At 36.1% G+C, this 18,335-nt stretch overlaps 1 protein-coding gene across 3 annotated transcripts in view; it reads right to left on the bottom strand.

Annotated features, from left to right (window-relative positions):
• Positions 1-18,335, bottom strand: part of LOC138696384 (uncharacterized) — a 485,809-nt gene that overhangs the window by 33,933 nt on the left and 433,541 nt on the right. For 2 of the 3 annotated variants that reach the window (XM_069821275.1, XM_069821277.1), the window contains 7 exons: positions 17,026-17,129; positions 14,747-14,930; positions 13,445-13,666; positions 8,980-9,112; positions 3,715-3,839; positions 3,505-3,627; positions 474-636 (listed from right to left, as the gene is read on the bottom strand). In XM_069821275.1, the coding sequence (XP_069677376.1) occupies positions 474-636; positions 3,505-3,627; positions 3,715-3,839; positions 8,980-9,112; positions 13,445-13,666; positions 14,747-14,930; positions 17,026-17,129 (1,054 nt within the window). The remainder of the gene's footprint in view (positions 1-473; positions 637-3,504; positions 3,628-3,714; positions 3,840-8,979; positions 9,113-13,444; positions 13,667-14,746; positions 14,931-17,025; positions 17,130-18,335) is intronic. The other variant, XM_069821276.1, reaches the window with a different exon arrangement.

The raw sequence follows: 18,335 nt of genomic DNA, 5'->3' as shown, positions 1-18,335 counted from the left end.
ACCACATAATAGGCCTATGTATGTGAATCATTAAGTTTTAGAAAACATACCATAAACTTGTTCGGTAAACTTCTGAAGATGATTAAAATTTAATTAATTTCACACTTTTAATGTTAAAGAGTTAAGTCCAATGGAGTCACCAGTGTTGAATTGCTCACAGCTAATCTAACCCACTTCTAAATAAATTCTAACTCTAATATTTTCTTAAAATCTATTTCACTTTATAGGTGCTGGATCTATTAATATGTTCATTTGAAAAATCATATTTGAATCAGTTTTCATAATCGTGATGTCTTATCAAAGATCCGACAAGAGTGTCATTAAATCTTAGATAAAGATTGACAGGTCCTATTGCAATAACACATTTGAAGTTCCAACATATTTAATGACTCATATGGAGGATCATTATATGAATATAGATAATGTAAGTATTTGGAGAAAACTTTCCCCCAAGAGTCGCATTAATAACTTACCCAGCAGAGAGTCTTGCTCCAGGTCCAGGATGCAGCTGCTCATGGCGTTCCTGTGGTTAATCAGCTGCTCTGTGTGCGTCTGTAGCTCTGTCTCTAATGGTGACTGATCGGCAAATGGAGTGGGGGGAAGGCTCAGCTGGGGAGGCAGAGCGTAGACACCATCCTGCAGCAATATGGAACCACAGTCGAAGCTTGCTCATCATATCTCAATGGACTGATTCTGGACGGACTCCAGACAACCTCAGTGAAGAAAATAACCTTGCCAGATTGCCAGTTTCTAATTTTTACTTTCAGTATAAAAAAGGCATAAAATGAACTATGTAACGTAAATATACTTGCCAAGTATAACAGAGGTTTTTTTTTTTTTACCTTTTTATGATAATGAAAATTGGATAATAAACCAGACTGGTAGGGGCGTAGATTAGTTTTGTAGAAGAAGCAACGGTTATTTCACTTTTAGAAACATACCTTCGTGATAGAAAGATGTTAGAAATGATTACAATATATGAATAGCTATTTTATGTGTGTTTGTGCAAAGTTAATGGCATACATTTACTCAAACCATATAATCTTTTAATAAAGTCAAATATCTTAACTTTTTGGGATTGTAAAAATGCCTTGCAACAAGAAAAAAATCACCTCATACCAGAATCAATACAAAGTTTTAAGACATAAAAGGCGGCCACCCAACACCAACCACCATAAAAAGCAATCATCCAACACCAACCTCTGAAGGAAGCAAAGAGAGAGGTTTAGGGTGCTCTCTACAAGATAATTCACATTATGAATTTGCAGAAGTGTAAATTGAAAAAAGAAGAAGGTAGTGGAAATGTAATGGTGGTGGTGTGAGGCGGCGATGGTAGGGTGGCGGTGGTGGTAGTGGTAGATGGTTGAGATGGTAGCAGTTGAGAAAAAGACAAAAAAAAAACACCCATGTTACGAAAATTAATATACTTTCTTTCTCATTACAAGTTCTGTTGAGTTTTGCAATGATACAGTTTTTTATCATATTTTATGGTTACCGGTATGTCTATAGGACGACGTTGTACCAGCTACTGTCCAAATTTCACGAGAAGATACCTGTGAGGGGGTATGGTTCTTGCGGGTTGAGAGGAGAGTTCAACTAGTAACTCAGCTCCTCTGAAGGGCCAGGTGGATGGAGATGGTGTCATTGGCCGGCTGGTTCCATGTTGGAGAGTTGGTTGTACGAGAAGGGGAAAAACTCACATTCCTTGCTCGGATCTTCTCCTGAAGTGCGGATTGTATACTCCTATTTAGGTCCATGAAATTATGGGTAATAGTGAGATGGTATTTTGGCGAGACGAATCCGAAAGATTCGTTATGGAGTTACCTGACATTCACCTTATAGCTGGACAAAACACAGGGAAAAAAACTCAACCAAGTAATCAATCCAAGAAGAATTCGAACTCAAGGCCGAGTGCTACACACAAACCACATTGGTGGCATTATCATGTTCTGATGATGCAAATAATATCCCGTCCATTGTTCATTTTTTAAACTATCAATCAAAAGGTATAAATTAATTAATTTACTAGCACCCAAATAAGATACAGTTTTGCTTTCTGAATTGCACAAAATAATGTATAGGCTAATTCCAAAATGCAAATATCTAATTTCATTTGCAAATTGTATGATTTTAATAGATCTATGGCAGTAAATTTAAACAAATTCACAAAAATAACCATTTATATATTGTAATCATTTTAATATAAATATTTCTATTTACAAAAACCGTTGTATAAATACTCAAGAGAGCATATTAGTGGCTTACAAAGAAATTCTAAGTATATTTCTTTCTAGTCGAAAAGCTGTGAAACTACTTCTATGAACATTCGTTCACTCTTGCTAACTAGTTATCATCGATCTCTCAAGAAAAAGACTCAGAATTATTGTTAATCTGTCTGTCTTTTCTTATCTTCACATCACGTGGACTTTTGTGATGATTCTTTCGTGGTGGAAGCAGTGGAACTCTTAAATCACAGCAGAAGAATATAAATAATTCTTGTTATTGTTGTTCTTCTTCTCCATTTTTTGGGCAGTCTATATCCCGTTTACGAGCAGGGTAATAAAATATGCTTGTACAGGTAGACGTTCCAAGGGTATTCTTCTTGGGTTAAATTACTAATTGTTCTGACATTCTTTCATGTATTCTACAATATTTCTTACTTTCCATATTTCTCGTATATCAGTACTTTTTATTTTGTCCAATACTCTGACAACTGCTACAGATCTAATGAATCTCATTGGTGCTACCTCTAAACTATTTTAATCTTGTTTATTGTAAAACTCGCGTCTCATTACCACATAACAGCACTGGTTTTGAGAGGATACTGTGAAATCTTATTCGAATATCTTTTTATATGGATTTACTTTAATGTTTTCTTATAAAGCCATATATAAATACTTAAATTCTCTGAAAAATAATTCTTCGATATGATCCACGCTGTTTCGTTCTCCAATACAAAAAGCGGGGAAAAAATCGTTCTATTTAATTTGGTATATATTGCCACAGTTTGTTGTCGTTTTAAAATAAATATTCATCTTTTTTTTTACTAAAAGCTATTACATTTCATGTATGTAAATCATTCCCAAATAAATTGATGCGAAGGTACCAGTACTGAACATTAACAAAATCCGTCCAACAGTTTAGGAAAAATCGCTGTAGACAAAGAAACAGACACATAGATGGAATCAATATCAAAAATGTTGAAAACTGTATTTCTCTAAAAATCTCGATATGTTTTTTTAGCAACATCACAATACTTTCTCCTTATACTTGTTATAAAGAGAAAGTAAAGTAGAAGAAGGCGAGGGTGAAAAACGAGGAGAAAGAAGTTTAAGAGGGAGAGGGAAATGAAAATGAAGAGTAGAAGCCTTGATTATTTCGAAGTATAAAGGATGCATTACTTCGAATTCTAAAATCGCAGGTATGTAAAACGTCTGAGAAATCCAAGAATCGAATGCAGATTCTAAAAATTCTGGATAGTATGGAACCAGGACCAGAACCCACCTCATCTGGTGTGATAGGTGGAGGGATCATTGTAAGGTCGATTATGTCAGGATCCAAGTACAATGTCCCTTCTGCGAAGTTGTATGGGAGAGTGCTGTCCTCTTGCAGTCTTTTAAGCAGGTCCTGCAACATCACATGCATTTTAAAGATAATATCACGTCTTTCGAGCAGATACTTTCAGCAACGGATCGACATATAGTGTATTCTTACCTGTATATTGCGATCACTGGGACGGAAGCCGACAGGCAGTAGACTGTCTGGACTGTGCAGTCCAAAGCTGGAACCGCTGGGCTTGAGGACTGAGCTGCTGTGGTATGGTCCACCATGGTCCCTGCCTGCAATAGAAACCGACAGAGGAACATCATTATGCGTCATTCTCATCTTGAATTATTTGGTACTATGTTTTGCTTATCACATTAATTCGAGAGAAGGTAAGAAAAAATGATTACTAAGCCACATTTACATATGCGTCTATGCAGATGATATTGTAATCATTGCCAGAAATATCACTGAACTTAAGCTGACTTTCTCAGAAATGTATTCAGCCGCCAAGAAAATGGGCTTAGAAGTAAACGAGACCAAAACTAAGTACATGATAATGTCAACAGATGAAAGAAGAAGACGGAATACTGGTGTCACCATTGAAGGGATGAATTTTAAAAATATCGAAAGATTTGTGTATCTTGGTACAGAAGTTAACAATTGTAACAAAGTGAACAGCGAGATACAACGTCGAATAATGGCTGGCAACAGAGCTTACTATGCTAATATCAAGCTCATCAAATCACGATTTCTGTCAAGAAACACTAAGCTGAAAATATACAAAATGCTTATTAGACCTGTGGTAACTTATGGTGCCGAGACATGGAATATATCAACTAGTGACACAAATAGACTTCGAATTTTTGAAAGGAAAATAGTAAGAAGTATCTATGGTCCAGTCTACGAACAAGGTTTTTGGAGAATAAGAACAAACCATGAAATCAACGAAATCCTTGATAATGAGGATATAGTACATTTTGCTAAAGCACAGCGCCTTAGATGGATTGGGCACACAGAAAGAATGGCTGAAGATCGAATGCTCAAGCGCATTTATAAGTCGAGCATGACGGGAAGACGACTAAAAGGTAGATCACGCAACCGTTGGAAGGACGAAGTCGAAACAGACTTGAGAATTCTGAATGTTAGAGGATGGAGGAATGCTGCATCAGACCGAGGGAACTGGAGGAGCGTTGTGAAGCAGGCTAAAACTCACCCAGAGCCAGAAGAAGAAGAAGAAGAAGAAGAAGAAGAAGAAGAAGAAGAAGAAGGAGATGAAGAGAAGACACATTTAGCTCCTGGACGTGAACACGCACACGAGCCATGTATGAGTGACCAGTGTAAGGAGCGCAATTATCAATCCATAACCTGCTTCACATTTCTACTCATATAACTTTGATTAAAAATAGTATGCACACAATTATATTTTTATTTCATAATGAGTAGAGTACTAACCTGTGTTAAAGTAGTTGTTCAGAGTAGTGTTTGTCTGCATTCACAGTCCCGACATTTTTTATAACATTTTCATTGATACGCGAAAGTTCTCCTTCCATAATTCTAATCATTTTCTCGGTTTAGGCATGGTTTTATTTACGCGATCATGTTGCGACACAAAAACGACAGGATATATGGAGGCACAGACAATCCCCGGTTAATACAAGAAATTCGTAGCACGATAAAAAAATTGGCTGTAACTGCTGGCAGAATAATAGGATCTATCTTTTTTGAAGATATGGGAAAATTCAGAGAGGTACCGCACGCAAATATTCGCACTATTTTTTTAATTATTGTCAGATAATGAGAGTAACACCTCTGATTGAGGTTATGATTCATACATACATGTGTCAGAGAAAGAACAATTGTTTGTAAATGTCTTAAGTTTGATTAGTGAAATATGTTACAAGTCAGTGATGTATGAAAAATGAAGGAGGGGAAAGAAACTGGCTACCATTCTATCTCCTGGCTTTGTTGCCTCATGAGTGATGTCTTATTGGTGTCACGAGGTTCAAACTTGTCATCGGACAGTTGACCAAACAGCAACAACAATGAGATCAAAAGCAAATTTTCAATAAGATTCTGTCACAGCACACATTGCAAGGAATGTTTTTGGAATTATCAGGGAAGGTTTTTGATAACAGGATCATTTCTAAAGGGTTATGGCAAGTATGTTCCTCAGATCTTAACATGTGCGACTATTACTTTGTGAGAAACCCTAAAAGATAGGTTTTCAGCAATAACTCTCACACTACGTACGATATATAAAGAACAGAATTACGGAAAGAGAACTTCTGCGTGTGAGTGAAAATTTTATGGAAAGATGTCGGAAATGTGCGTCTGTAGATGGACAGAACTATTAACAACTCTTGTTAACACCCAATAAGAAACAAAAATATAATTGTGTGCTTACCATTATTATTTAATGTTAGTTATATCATATGTGACTAGAACTACACAGAAGGTTTTGGATCGATAATGGGGCAATGCAGGCCAGCATTATTTTAAGTATGAAAATTATGTACGAAAATAAATTTTTCACCATTTGGCAGGAATTCAAACTTAATACAAAGAAAAAATTGTCAGTCAGTGAATAAAACATTAATATCATGTTATATATCATTATATCAAATATCATTATATCTTATTATATCATGTTTTAAGCTCTACGCAAAATGTTCTTCATTAATCATGTTGCAGGTGACACTTGAACTATCATCTTCAGAACGTATTCAAATTAAATAATTTAAAACACACACAAACTAAGAGATAATAAAACTCGATATCTGTATTGCACGCGAAAGGAATTTCGTATGTTCTTTCTCAGTTTTTCACAAATTCAATTCGTGTATTGCAATAATGCCTAATATTATTCTTCTATTTACGAACATCAGTACGTTAAAGTGATATATAATGTCAAAGGAGTTAGTGGGTTTTAATCAGATACCGTAAGTAGCCTATACCGGTATTAAGTATATATATATTTTTTTTCAAATTCAACAATACTGTCATCCAGACAGACCTTTGAAACGTTAATTGTTTCTGTATAAATTAACCTATGCCTAACAAATTTAATTTAAATTATTAATTATAATCGTCAATCCTTTAAAAAGGAGGGAACCCATCTATTATAGGAGACTAATCTGGCTGGAAAGCATGTAAACTCAGACTAAAATCGCAACGAAGAATATAAATCAAGTCCACACCTGTGGAGTAACGGTTAGCACATCTGGCCGCGAAACCAGGTGGCCTGGGTTCGATTCCTGGTCGGGGAAAGTTACCTGGTTGAGGTTTTTTCCGGGGTTTTCCCTCAACCCAATATGAGCAAATGCTGGGTAACTATCGGTGCTTGATCCCAGACTCATTTCACAGGCATTATCACCTTCATCTCATTCAGATGCTAAATAACCTAAGCTGTTGATAAAGCATCGTAAAATAACATACTAAAAAAATATGTAAATTAATCTGTATAATAATAATAATAATAATAATAATAATAATAATAATAATAATAATAATAATAATAATAATAATAATAATAATAATAATAATAATAATAATAATAATCCGCGGTGCTACAGCCCGTGAAGGGCCTAGACCGACCAATCTATATAGGCCTACAATAATTTCTCTTAGGAAAACATCTTGGTATTAACAGACGGTTTCATTCACCAGTTTATTCTATGTAATACGAATAATTATGAAGAAAATAGTTGGCTTTGCTTTGAAATTGATCGCCATTTTTTTTCGATTTGTAATAAAGACCCTTAGGCTAATTTTCTATTAAAAGTTATTTTATTTCATATGCATAAATTCAGAATAAATAGACTTGTATATATCATATATGAACAAAATTCTTCCATTAGTTTAGAAGAAATCACTGAACATATATATCATGATCAAATCAATATTTTCGGTATCAGGGATCTAAAAACTTGTATATAGAAGAAATCACTGAACACATATATCATGATCAAATCAATATTTTCTCGGTATCAGGGATCTAAAAATTTGTATTTCCATGAAACTCTCGAAATCAATTTTCTGCAGCACCAATTCCTTTACATTATACTTTGTATAATGAGAAAGTAAAAATAATCACTTTAAAATTAAATTTATAAAGCAATAAAAATTCGTTATCTCTGCACTGCAATCAGTACAACAGAAGAGAGAAGAAGTTGCCGTCTCTGTAAGGAAAATTGTACTTTCGCACATCTAGCGCCTTGCTGAAGTAGCAACCAGTGATACAAACATGTCAGTGAAGTGGCCGTCAAACAAAGGAATATCGTAGTTCAGAACCTTTACTTTTAGTTTATTCTCGTAGACCTACATAACAGTCAACAATATGACAATATGACTTTCAAATGTGTATTGGTAAAGTGCAGAAGATACGTATTTCTTTTAGATACCAAACACTGAAAGCTACAAGTTGTACCATTTTAAAGCACAAACAAAAATTAAAAAGGATGGATCAGCTGATAAAACTGCACACTATCTCATTCAAGGATAAACTTTCTTTGCATACCAAGAACCCACAACGCGGGAACTTTTACTTTACATTGCGTTCGGGGCAAACAATAATAAGAATTTTGCCACCTTTAAAATACCATCATTGGAGATAATAACCCATGACTGGTACACAAAATGGAAACTTGACACGAATAGTATTTGATGACCAGAGAAGGAATCATAAAACGAACAACAAATGACATCCTTTGAGCGACAGGCCATCAAGGACCAAGGTCTATCAGCTGACTGCTGGGCTCATGTCGGCATATTCTAGCAGAGATGAACGATCATCAAACCGATATGGTGGTGACATATAATTAGAATGATTATTCCCCCAGCCGTTGTAGCTGACTTGCAAAACCGGATTTTGCTACCCACTGTAGCTCCCCAAATTAATCACGGTACAGGATGGGCACTGATTCCATGCACCGGCAGAGATTTCATGGGAAGATTTCATTCCCCACAAAGGCTCGATCATTCCATAACTCTAGCCCAAGGCATGACGCCTTCGACCACACAGCTACAGTGTGGAACAGTGATATCATATACAAGGTGCAATCAATGTATTTCCGAACTGCACTTATATTTATCGTTAAACATATAAGTGCATGTCACTGAAGATCATTGCTTCCATGCCTGTTGAGTCAGCCTATCAAACAGCGTCACATGTCTTTAAGAACTGAGCTTCTACACGTGATTTTGTTAAAACATGTGAACCTATTGCGATTTTTCCTGGAATCTCTCCATATACACCTTATGGCTAGTCTTCTTTTCTGCCTTTCAAGTGATGCATTTAGTACAGATTCCAGGCGTTTCCCTGGTTCCAGATAACTTCTCCGTTTCCTATGTCCTGTTTGTTGCCTACATTCAGGTCAGTCCAGGAACTCATTGATTGCGCCTTGTACAATTAAAAATACAGTAGTTATGTATTACCTGTCGCAGGGCGGTGAGAAGGGCTGTTGGTAGGAGTGCTCATGGAATCTGTGTCACTCTCTGATGGCTCATTATCGCCAAGATCGATGCCACGAACAGCATCGTTAACAGCTTCACTTATCAATTTCTGTCCCTGCAAGTAAGATGGGTAATCTGTGTTATTATAATAATCGAACAAAGGAAAAAAAAGTAAGTGACAATATGTTTATTATTCAGAATTTTATGTGCAAGTGTATAAATTACCCAGTGTTCAATATCGAACTAACAGAGTGATAACAATAGCAATAAGAACACTAAGGCAAGATAAGCCTGACATCGCGTCTTTGTTAAGCTGTACAATAATTACATTGCAGTGTTGGCTGATGACCAGGCAGCACATTTTTGTTTCCAAACAAGTTAGGGAAGTTATCGGTTAGTACATCCTGGAGGTTCACTGTTCAAACTTTGATTCTAAATCATGGGTGTCCAAACGCCTACAGAACCAGGAGATATTGCACCCCAAGCTTGCTCTGCTAAGGTCAATAAATTTCCATATAAAATAGGAAAAACAACCTTAAAGAATATGCGCTGTAGTTTGCTTACACCAGGGGTTACCTCGTACGAGTTACAATTGGACATCTATGCTCTAAATGCTTACGTCAGGACACTATACTTCGGTACATAATAATAATGGCGCGTAACAACTGTAAGTGGGATTGCTACTAAATTGAAATGATCTGTCCAGCTACTTTTTAACCACATAAACGCAGTAACACTTCGAAACTAGCACTCTACAAAATATCAGTGCTACATATGACAGAAAATATAATTAGATCGATAATAATACTGAACTAGTATACAGAATATATATTATACAACATAATAGTAAATATGACACACATTAACTGTGTAAGATACTCTATATACAATATATACAAATAATTCATTTAACAAAACAAGTTCTGTTTCGGTGAACAAAAAGGAGCAACAATGCGACAAACTGGCGTTCAGAGACGATCCCACTTACAAAATTATAAAAAAAAATACAGATCAAAATGAAATACAATATAACACAGATTGATAAATTAAAATAATATTAACACAAAAGTCTGAATGAAAATGCAACTTACTCAGTGTTAGAATCAGATCACAATGTAGTAGTAACTTGGTGTTTTACATAAACAACATTGATGATGGAGAGCCCATATTGTATTATGATTCATAGTCTATACGTATCTGCTTGCAATTCTATCCTGCTTATGAATTTACGTGATGTATGATAACAGATGTACCAGAAGAAACTACTCAATCTCACTCGAGTGAGTGATTAGTCTGAATTTCATATTAATAAATATTTTCCCCTCCTGGACATATCTCACTTGTGACTCTGAGTTGTTACTCACATTTTATCGCCTAGACATGGCTGTGTAAGTTATCAATGTTTAGACTAGAGCTCCTTGCAGAGGCAAGTCTTCGTCACATTCGGTTTGTAAATATACTTTTGTTTCGATCATAGAGGAGGAAAGTGTGCAGTTTCAAACTTCATTTGTTAATGGTGTGTGGATAAGCTTCAGGGCTTCTACCGCGTTGTCTTGGTGTTATTGGCTGACGTTTCGACTGCTGTGTTGTGGCCATCTTCAGAGCAGCAGTCCAACAACTGCTCTGAAGATGGCCACAACACAGCGGTCGAAACGTTAGCCAATAACACCAAGACAACACGGTAGAAGCCCTGAAGCTTATCCACACACCATGTACACCAGCCGCGGAAGCCTACGCAAACGCTTCATTTGTTAATATTTTGAAATAACACCACATATTATTCACTAAATCAGTTACCGGAAATGAGAAGTAGGAAGTATTTTCCTGTCATTGAAGACTTGAAGACAAATGCAAAGGAATTTGCAACATGATATTCACTGAAGCACAAAAAAAAAAAAAAAAATCTTATGAATGTGTAACATAATGTAATGATAAACTTACCTATGTATATGTGTACGCTGTATATTATTATTATTATTATTTCCTTTCTAATGACTCGTCTGAGTGATACATACAACCTGTTCGGTAATTCTACTCTATCTTCCTCCACTTCGTCGTCCTACAGTAATGAAACTTCATAATCTTCAAGTAGGTGTTTAGTTACATTGTGCGATATAACGCAGCACAATATGATCAAAGACATTTTCCATTGCAACTCTTATTTTGCTTCGGAGAATTGGAAATTGTTGCTTCACTTGGCCGAAACATCTCTATAATCGCACTTTCTTTCGTTACCGGTATATATTTATTGTAGGCTCTTTGCTGTGGAGTGATGGTAAAGTAATAAGCCAAGGAGCAATTCTGTGGCTCCAAGGCAAAATGTGTTAGGCCTCTATGTCATTTCTTTCACTTTTCAAGAGCGAGCATGTACAGATATAATTTGAACAACCTTATAAAATCGTAGGAATCATGTTTCATAACAATAGATTAGACAAAAAATAATAGAGATATACATGTTACCTTTTGCCACAATAAAGATACCAGCAGGATGCACACCATATCGCAAAATCTCATTTTCAACAAAAATTTAAATATCATGTTTTGCCTTGGAACCACAGAATTCCATAGTCTATATCACCTAGAAGAAGTGCATTGGCATTATTGCCAATCATTACTCTAGAAATATCCGAATTTCTCCATATAGGCCTAATATAGAAATAATTATCCACACTTGTGACTTCTTCCTTGACATTGCAGGTAGTTCGTACATTAAGGCTCGCAACACCTTTTTGTTTTGCTAAAATACTCATCGGCATGTTCATTTTTTTAAATAAAAATATTGGTATAATTCACAGCTTCAATGGCATCAGGAAATGAATACTTCCTTTTTGCATTCTGTAACTCTTGGACAGTTGTTGGAAATTGAACGCAATTAAATGCTTTTAATTTCAAAGAATCTGCAAATTCCCAGCAGTTAGAATTTGTTTTATAAAAGAAAGCTATAAGGATAATGACTGGGGTACATAGAAGGACATCATATAAAAAGATATTCCAAAATTTAGAAATCTTTACTGTACATTGTGAGTAGGTCTACACTCTTTCACAGAGTCCACACCTGTGGAGTAATGGCTAACGCATCTGGCCGCAAAACCAGGTGGCCCGGGTTCGAATCTCGGTCGGGGTAAGTTACCTGGTTGAGGTTTTTTCCGAGGTTTCCCCTCAACCGAATTTGAGCAAAAGGTGGGTAACATTCGATGCTGGACCCCGGACCCATTTCACAGGCATTATCACCTTCATCTCATTCAGATGCTAAATAACCTGAGATGTTGATACAGCGTCGTAAAATAACCTACTCCAGGGTAACTTACGTTAGTCGGCAGACTCGATAGCTGTTGATCAGGAGCTGCACTGGGCTTGGGTTAGATTTTTCCTTGGACTGATTACCTGATTGAGTTTTTTTTCCGAGGTTTCCCCAAACGTAAGGCAAATGCCAAGTAATCTATAGCGAATCCTCGGCCTCACTTCATCTCACCAAAAAGTTGTTTAACTCTTGTTTCATATCTTGAAGCTTTAATGCTAACACAAGATCTATGGAATACAATGAAATGAAAAGTGACACGGTAGCATGGGAAATATCCCATTTGAAAATCTGGATCCCCCACATAAGAAAATTCTCATTTTCAGTTCATTATCGAGAGCTGTTCCTCTTCTCCCATTTGAATCTTGCAAGAAATTCCGCGCTAGTCACTGTACATTCTCCTTCTTAAATTTGTACAAATCTTTGTAACTATGTTACAAGCTTCTCTGCGATGTTTATACCTTTTCTTCTGCGTTATACAACAATAATATACCTCGTCATTACGATTTTTTAACTTCACTCAACCGCTTTGAGTCACCTATTCAGTTAACTCAGAAAGTTGATAGTATAAACTCAATTATATGAGTGAGTAGTAACGTTTATTAATATAGAATAGTGACTTGTCTCTCGTCTGTTGCGTCATCGAGAGTTGTTACTCAAGGATCAAAGGTCAGTACCAGACTGATTGAGAGATAAGTATGTTTATTAATACACAAGCGAGTTAGAACTCGGAATTGTCGAGTGATAACTAACAACTCAACATTATTAATATCTCCCATTGTAACCAAGGGATTTACAGCTGTAGCTATCTCAGCCAAAGAAGCAACTTCTGACGTCTCTAGCAAAGCACGTGGAATGTACATGGCAGAGTGCAGCATTCTCATCCTCTCCCTTCCCCTCCACAGAGGCAGACAGTAGCTAGCATTACATAGAAGAACCACCCCTCTTACATTATCTTCGTCACTGCTGTCAATGCTCGAAATGGGCCCGAATGAACCAATCAATTTCTTTCCACTTCTGAATTTAATACTAGCATTTTATATTAATGAAAAAGTGTATTAATATACTTAGAAATAACTGCTTTGGTAAGATTAAAAGTTACGGCCGTTAGTTTATATCAGACAATTAATTATGAAATCATGCACTCACCTGGGTGAGCAGGAGCAATGAGTCACTGTGCTTGAGCTGACCAGGTGCATCTGAATCGAGAGAAGAAATGTGAGAACCTTCGGAGTCACTCTCCTCCTTGCCATGCTGCTGCTGTTGCTGTTGTTGAGTTTGTTGCTGCAACTGCTGTTGCTGGTGCTGCTGCGTCAGATATTGTTCCGAATTCTGCACCAGCTCCTGCATCTCCGCAACTCTACGCAACACCTGGAATAACCGTGCCACATTATAGTCTTCACATAGAGATCTTTCATGCATGGCGAATCTTGGCCATGGATGTTAATCGTGCTCTATAGATGAGGTTGGGATGGTGTGATGAATTCATGACTGATCTTTCGAGGGTTTTCCATTACCACAGCAGAGTTTATTCTAAACTCATATTTCAACTTTCATCGACTTGAGATTTCTTCATGGATGTTCTCCATGGAAGTCTTGTAAACCCTTACTTAAACAATTATCCATATTAACTCTTCATAGTTTATATATTTGAATATATAAAATATTTAGGCCTACATTTGAATAATTTGATGTACCAAAGAACTGAAGATATACATAATTATAACACAAGAACTAGAATTAACTTGACAATTCCTGCTTGCACTTGATAATATTGTTTTTTTGGGTGTTCAATTTTATAACAAATTACCAAAACACTTAAAAGAAGCTATTAATTTTAGTAATTCTGTTAGGACTTTTCTAATTGAAAATAGTTTTTATAGCATAGATGAATTTTTTAATACTTAATGTTTGTTTGTCATGTAATTCAATAATGACGAAGCCTATTATAATTGTATTGTTTAATGGCTAATAAAGATTATTATTATTATTAAAAAAAGAAGAGATTTAATCAAACTAATCCTCCACACTGCATAATGAAGAAACTCAGAAAATGTCGAACGGAAAAAGACCCTACATCCAATGTATTTCTGATATTTACTGTCTCGCTGATGTAATCTTGAATGGAAAAAGCTAATAATTATGTCGTAACTTAACATATCTAGCTCTAGAATAATGTTGATGTATCTGCAACAACTGCTTTCCTTATTTTAAAGGCAATAAATAATCACTAAATATGATATGAAGTATGTAAAAATACATCTTTCAGAAATCTCCAAAATCAAAATTTATTTTTCATAATTACAATACGGTATATAGCCTATAGCAAGAAAGCGAGATTGACAGAAGGGGGTATAAAGATAAGAGAACAAAGACTGAGGAAAGAGGGATACTGAAAATCTTTGTACTTGTTTCATCCCAATCTCATTGAAGTTAACGAGTTTCACCAACCTCTTCATTTCTGGCCTCAACATAAGCCAAGTCGCTCTCCAAGATCTCCATGGACACAACGCTCTGCAGGTCAAACGTGGCTGCACTCAGGTCCAGCAGTTTCTGGGCAACTGTTGCACGTCGGTTGTCGTCCAGGTAACCATTGCAGTCCCGAGCCCCTGCACTGCCATTCAACAGTGCAGACCTATGTGTACAAATAAAATGTTAGCTGTTTTCTGGTCACATCAGGTTAAGTCACTATTTTGCGAGATACTGCAATTGCTGCACAAGTGGGACCGAATGTTTCCCAGTGCAGAGAGGTGTAAGTTAGAGCTTATGAAAGGAAACTGCAGTTTTGGGCACGTTTCCTTCTGTTACTCTGCTTTCTCTTTCAACCTCAGAATACCAAAAAGGGCAGTAAATATTGTGAAATAATGTGTCATAGCATATTATTAAACAATGCCATTATCTGGAAATGGCGACAACTCGTCTGATGATACATTTCCAGCATTATCACATAAGAAAAAAAAAACATGGTCATAGGAAGAAAAATAAAAAGGTAAACTTGAGAATTCTAAAGATACAGTAGAGCAAGTGGACAGCTTCAAATACTTGGGGTGTACTACAAGCAGTAATATGAGCTGCTGCCAGGAAATCAAAAGGAGGATAGCAATGGTAAAGGAAGCTTTTAATAGAAAAAGGAGCATCTTCTATGGACCTTTGGAAAAAGAACTAAGAGACTAGTGTAATGCTTTGTATGGAGTGTGGCATTGTATGGGGCAGAAACATGGACATTACGACGAAGTGAATAGAAGTATTTGAAATGTGGATATGGAGAAGAATGGAACGAGTGAAGTGGACAGACAGAATAAGAAATGAAGCTGTGCTGGAAAGAGTGGGTGAAGCAAGAATGATGCTGAAACTGATCAGGAAGAGGAAAAGAAATTGGTTTGGTCACTGACTGAGAAGAAACTGCCTACTGAAGGACATTGGAAGGAATGGTGAATGGGAGAAGAGTTCGGGACAGAAGAAGATATCAGATGATAGACGACATTAAGATATATGGACCATATGAGGAGACAAAGAGGAAGACAGAAAATAGGAAAGATTGGAGAAAACTGTGGAGCAATGGCCTCAAGGAGCACTGCAACTCTTTGCAGCATTGCAACACGTTATATTTCGGATTATCAAAACTATTGAACATATCAAAAACTTATTTGACAAAACTTGTTCGCATTGACTTGATCTATTACCTCTGTGAATTAATGTAATATGCGCGCGCACGCACGCACGAACGCACGCACACACCCCTTCTTCTATTTTTTTACAAAACAAAGTCCAGTCTTCTTGGCTAATTTTTTTTAGTTTGTTAACAACATCTTAGGAAGAAACTGATATCACGATGGATGTCAAATCAAAAGTGTTATGTACATGTACGTGATCCATTTCGGTGAAATTATAGATAACGGAATTATACGCTATCAATGCTTAAAAATTCAGTAAAAATGTTACAACTTATCACTTTGAGAGGGGGGTCCGGATCCGACGGACCCCCCCCCCTCCACATCGGTGCGTCCTTGTAATACACTACTCTCGTCCACACCTGTGGAGTAACAGCGCGTCTGGCTGCGAAACCAGGTGGCCCGGGTTCGATTCCCGGTCGGGGCAAGTTACCTGGTTGAGGTTTTTTCCGGGGTTTTCCCTCAATCCAATATGAGCAAATGCTGGGTAACTTTCGGTGCTGGACCCCGGACTCATTTCACCGGCATTATCATCTTCATCTCATTCAGACACTAAATAACCTGAGCTGTTGATAAAGCGTCGTAAAATAATCTACTAAAAAAAAGACACTACTCTCTTAAATTGACTGAGCATATTGGGAATTAATTCAATAGCTTTCCCAAAATATGCTATGAAATGTTTCATATAAAATAATTTTTTCCTTCAAAAGGAAGCACAAACAAGCAAAATTGTATGGAACTTTTGGGTTTTAAATATCTCAAAGAATAACCCCTTGAAATTAATTACATTACTTACGGTTCACTCTGTATATGAAAGAGGAATATCATGATCCTCGCAAAGGGTTAAATTTCGGATCATTAATCAACCCTCTGAACAAACAAAAAGGCTCTAGAACTCAAACTAAGCAATTTGGATGAGAAACACTGTCCTTGATGCTTTGAAACAACATATTTAATGCAATGTCTACATAAACAGTATGTATAACAGAAGAAAAGTGCGTTATAAGAAAGTAACTTCAGATGTGCTGTACGAGTAGTAATGAAAACAGTTCAACTCACATGTTGTTCATGTTGCTGTCCACTCCAAATGCTGATCTGTTATGGGCGTCTAATGGAGCAGACTTATTGCGGGGAGATGTGAGGTGACCATTTGACTTCGCCTGCTAACAATACACAAGCCATAATGAAGAACATGTTGCAAATGAGACATGATGAATAGTTCAGCCAAATAAATAGGAAAGTCACAAAGAAAACAATTACATTCCCTGCTGTCTCCTCATTCATGACACACTACAGCACAATAGGTAGACTGAGTCCATGTTAGGCTTAATTAGTTATGATTTATACTTATAAGAAATTTATGAAATTGATACCTTTTCCGACTGCAACTTTATCTTTTACACACAAATTAAATTAATCATCTAGTCACGTGATCCTATTTCATTTCCTCATTCTGCTCAATAACACTTTATTGCTTACAATCTTAAATCATTAAATCATTTATTTTAAGGTAGCATAGATACTTTTTCAAAACACAATTGTGTAATAAAAAAAGAACATTAACAATTGTATATAAGTGGACAAAGGTGTAATTTAGGTGGAAATAGGGGGAGTGGTTACACAAATTTAGGAATCTCCCTCAAACTTCCAAGTGAATAATTGGACATTTTATTAATATGAGGAAACTTATCGGTATGTTTTGGTAAGCATTTCTGGAGTACATTATATTTTTAGTCACACTCAACTGGTGCTCTTACCGAGCATTTTCACAACAAATGATTTAAGAAATATATCTAACAAGAATACATTACCATTTAAAGAAAGTTTTACATAATTAACATTACCGGTATACATTTGGGAGAATGTCATCCAAGGTTATTCCAAATACATGGTCAAATTCGATCGACAATACAATAGTATCACTAGCAACAGACATCGCCAGCTGCAGCTGAACATATTACTGTATATTGTTAATTTTGTTTCACAGTTTCTCCTTTGCTTCTCTGATCTTCCTTCTTTTGACTTCAGCCAGTTATTTTTGCACATTCATACAATACGATGTGCGAAAGTTTCTTCGTAGTTAGAAGTGTGATAAATATAAGAAAATGTAAGATATTCCTATTTTATTAAACAAAAATTGGTGTTAGTGGTTGTGAACGAGAACTGTAAGTGTTAAAAACGACAGAGATTGGGGAGAAAAATGAAATCTGCATATTACTGTAACAAACCGTGTCACAATCAAGAGAATATCTTAAAACAATTCCAGTGTTATATAACAAAGTTTACATATCAACACTATACAGTACGTACATTAAATTTAGATTTTTATTCCAATACAGTATTGTTATCACACACACAAACACACGCAC

The sequence above is a fragment of the Periplaneta americana genome, chromosome 3 (assembly GCF_040183065.1).
Source record: "Periplaneta americana isolate PAMFEO1 chromosome 3, P.americana_PAMFEO1_priV1, whole genome shotgun sequence".
Lineage (NCBI taxonomy): Eukaryota > Metazoa > Arthropoda > Insecta > Blattodea > Blattidae > Periplaneta > Periplaneta americana.
Note: the sequence above shows the minus strand (reverse complement) of the source record. Positions and strands in the feature narration are given on the sequence as shown.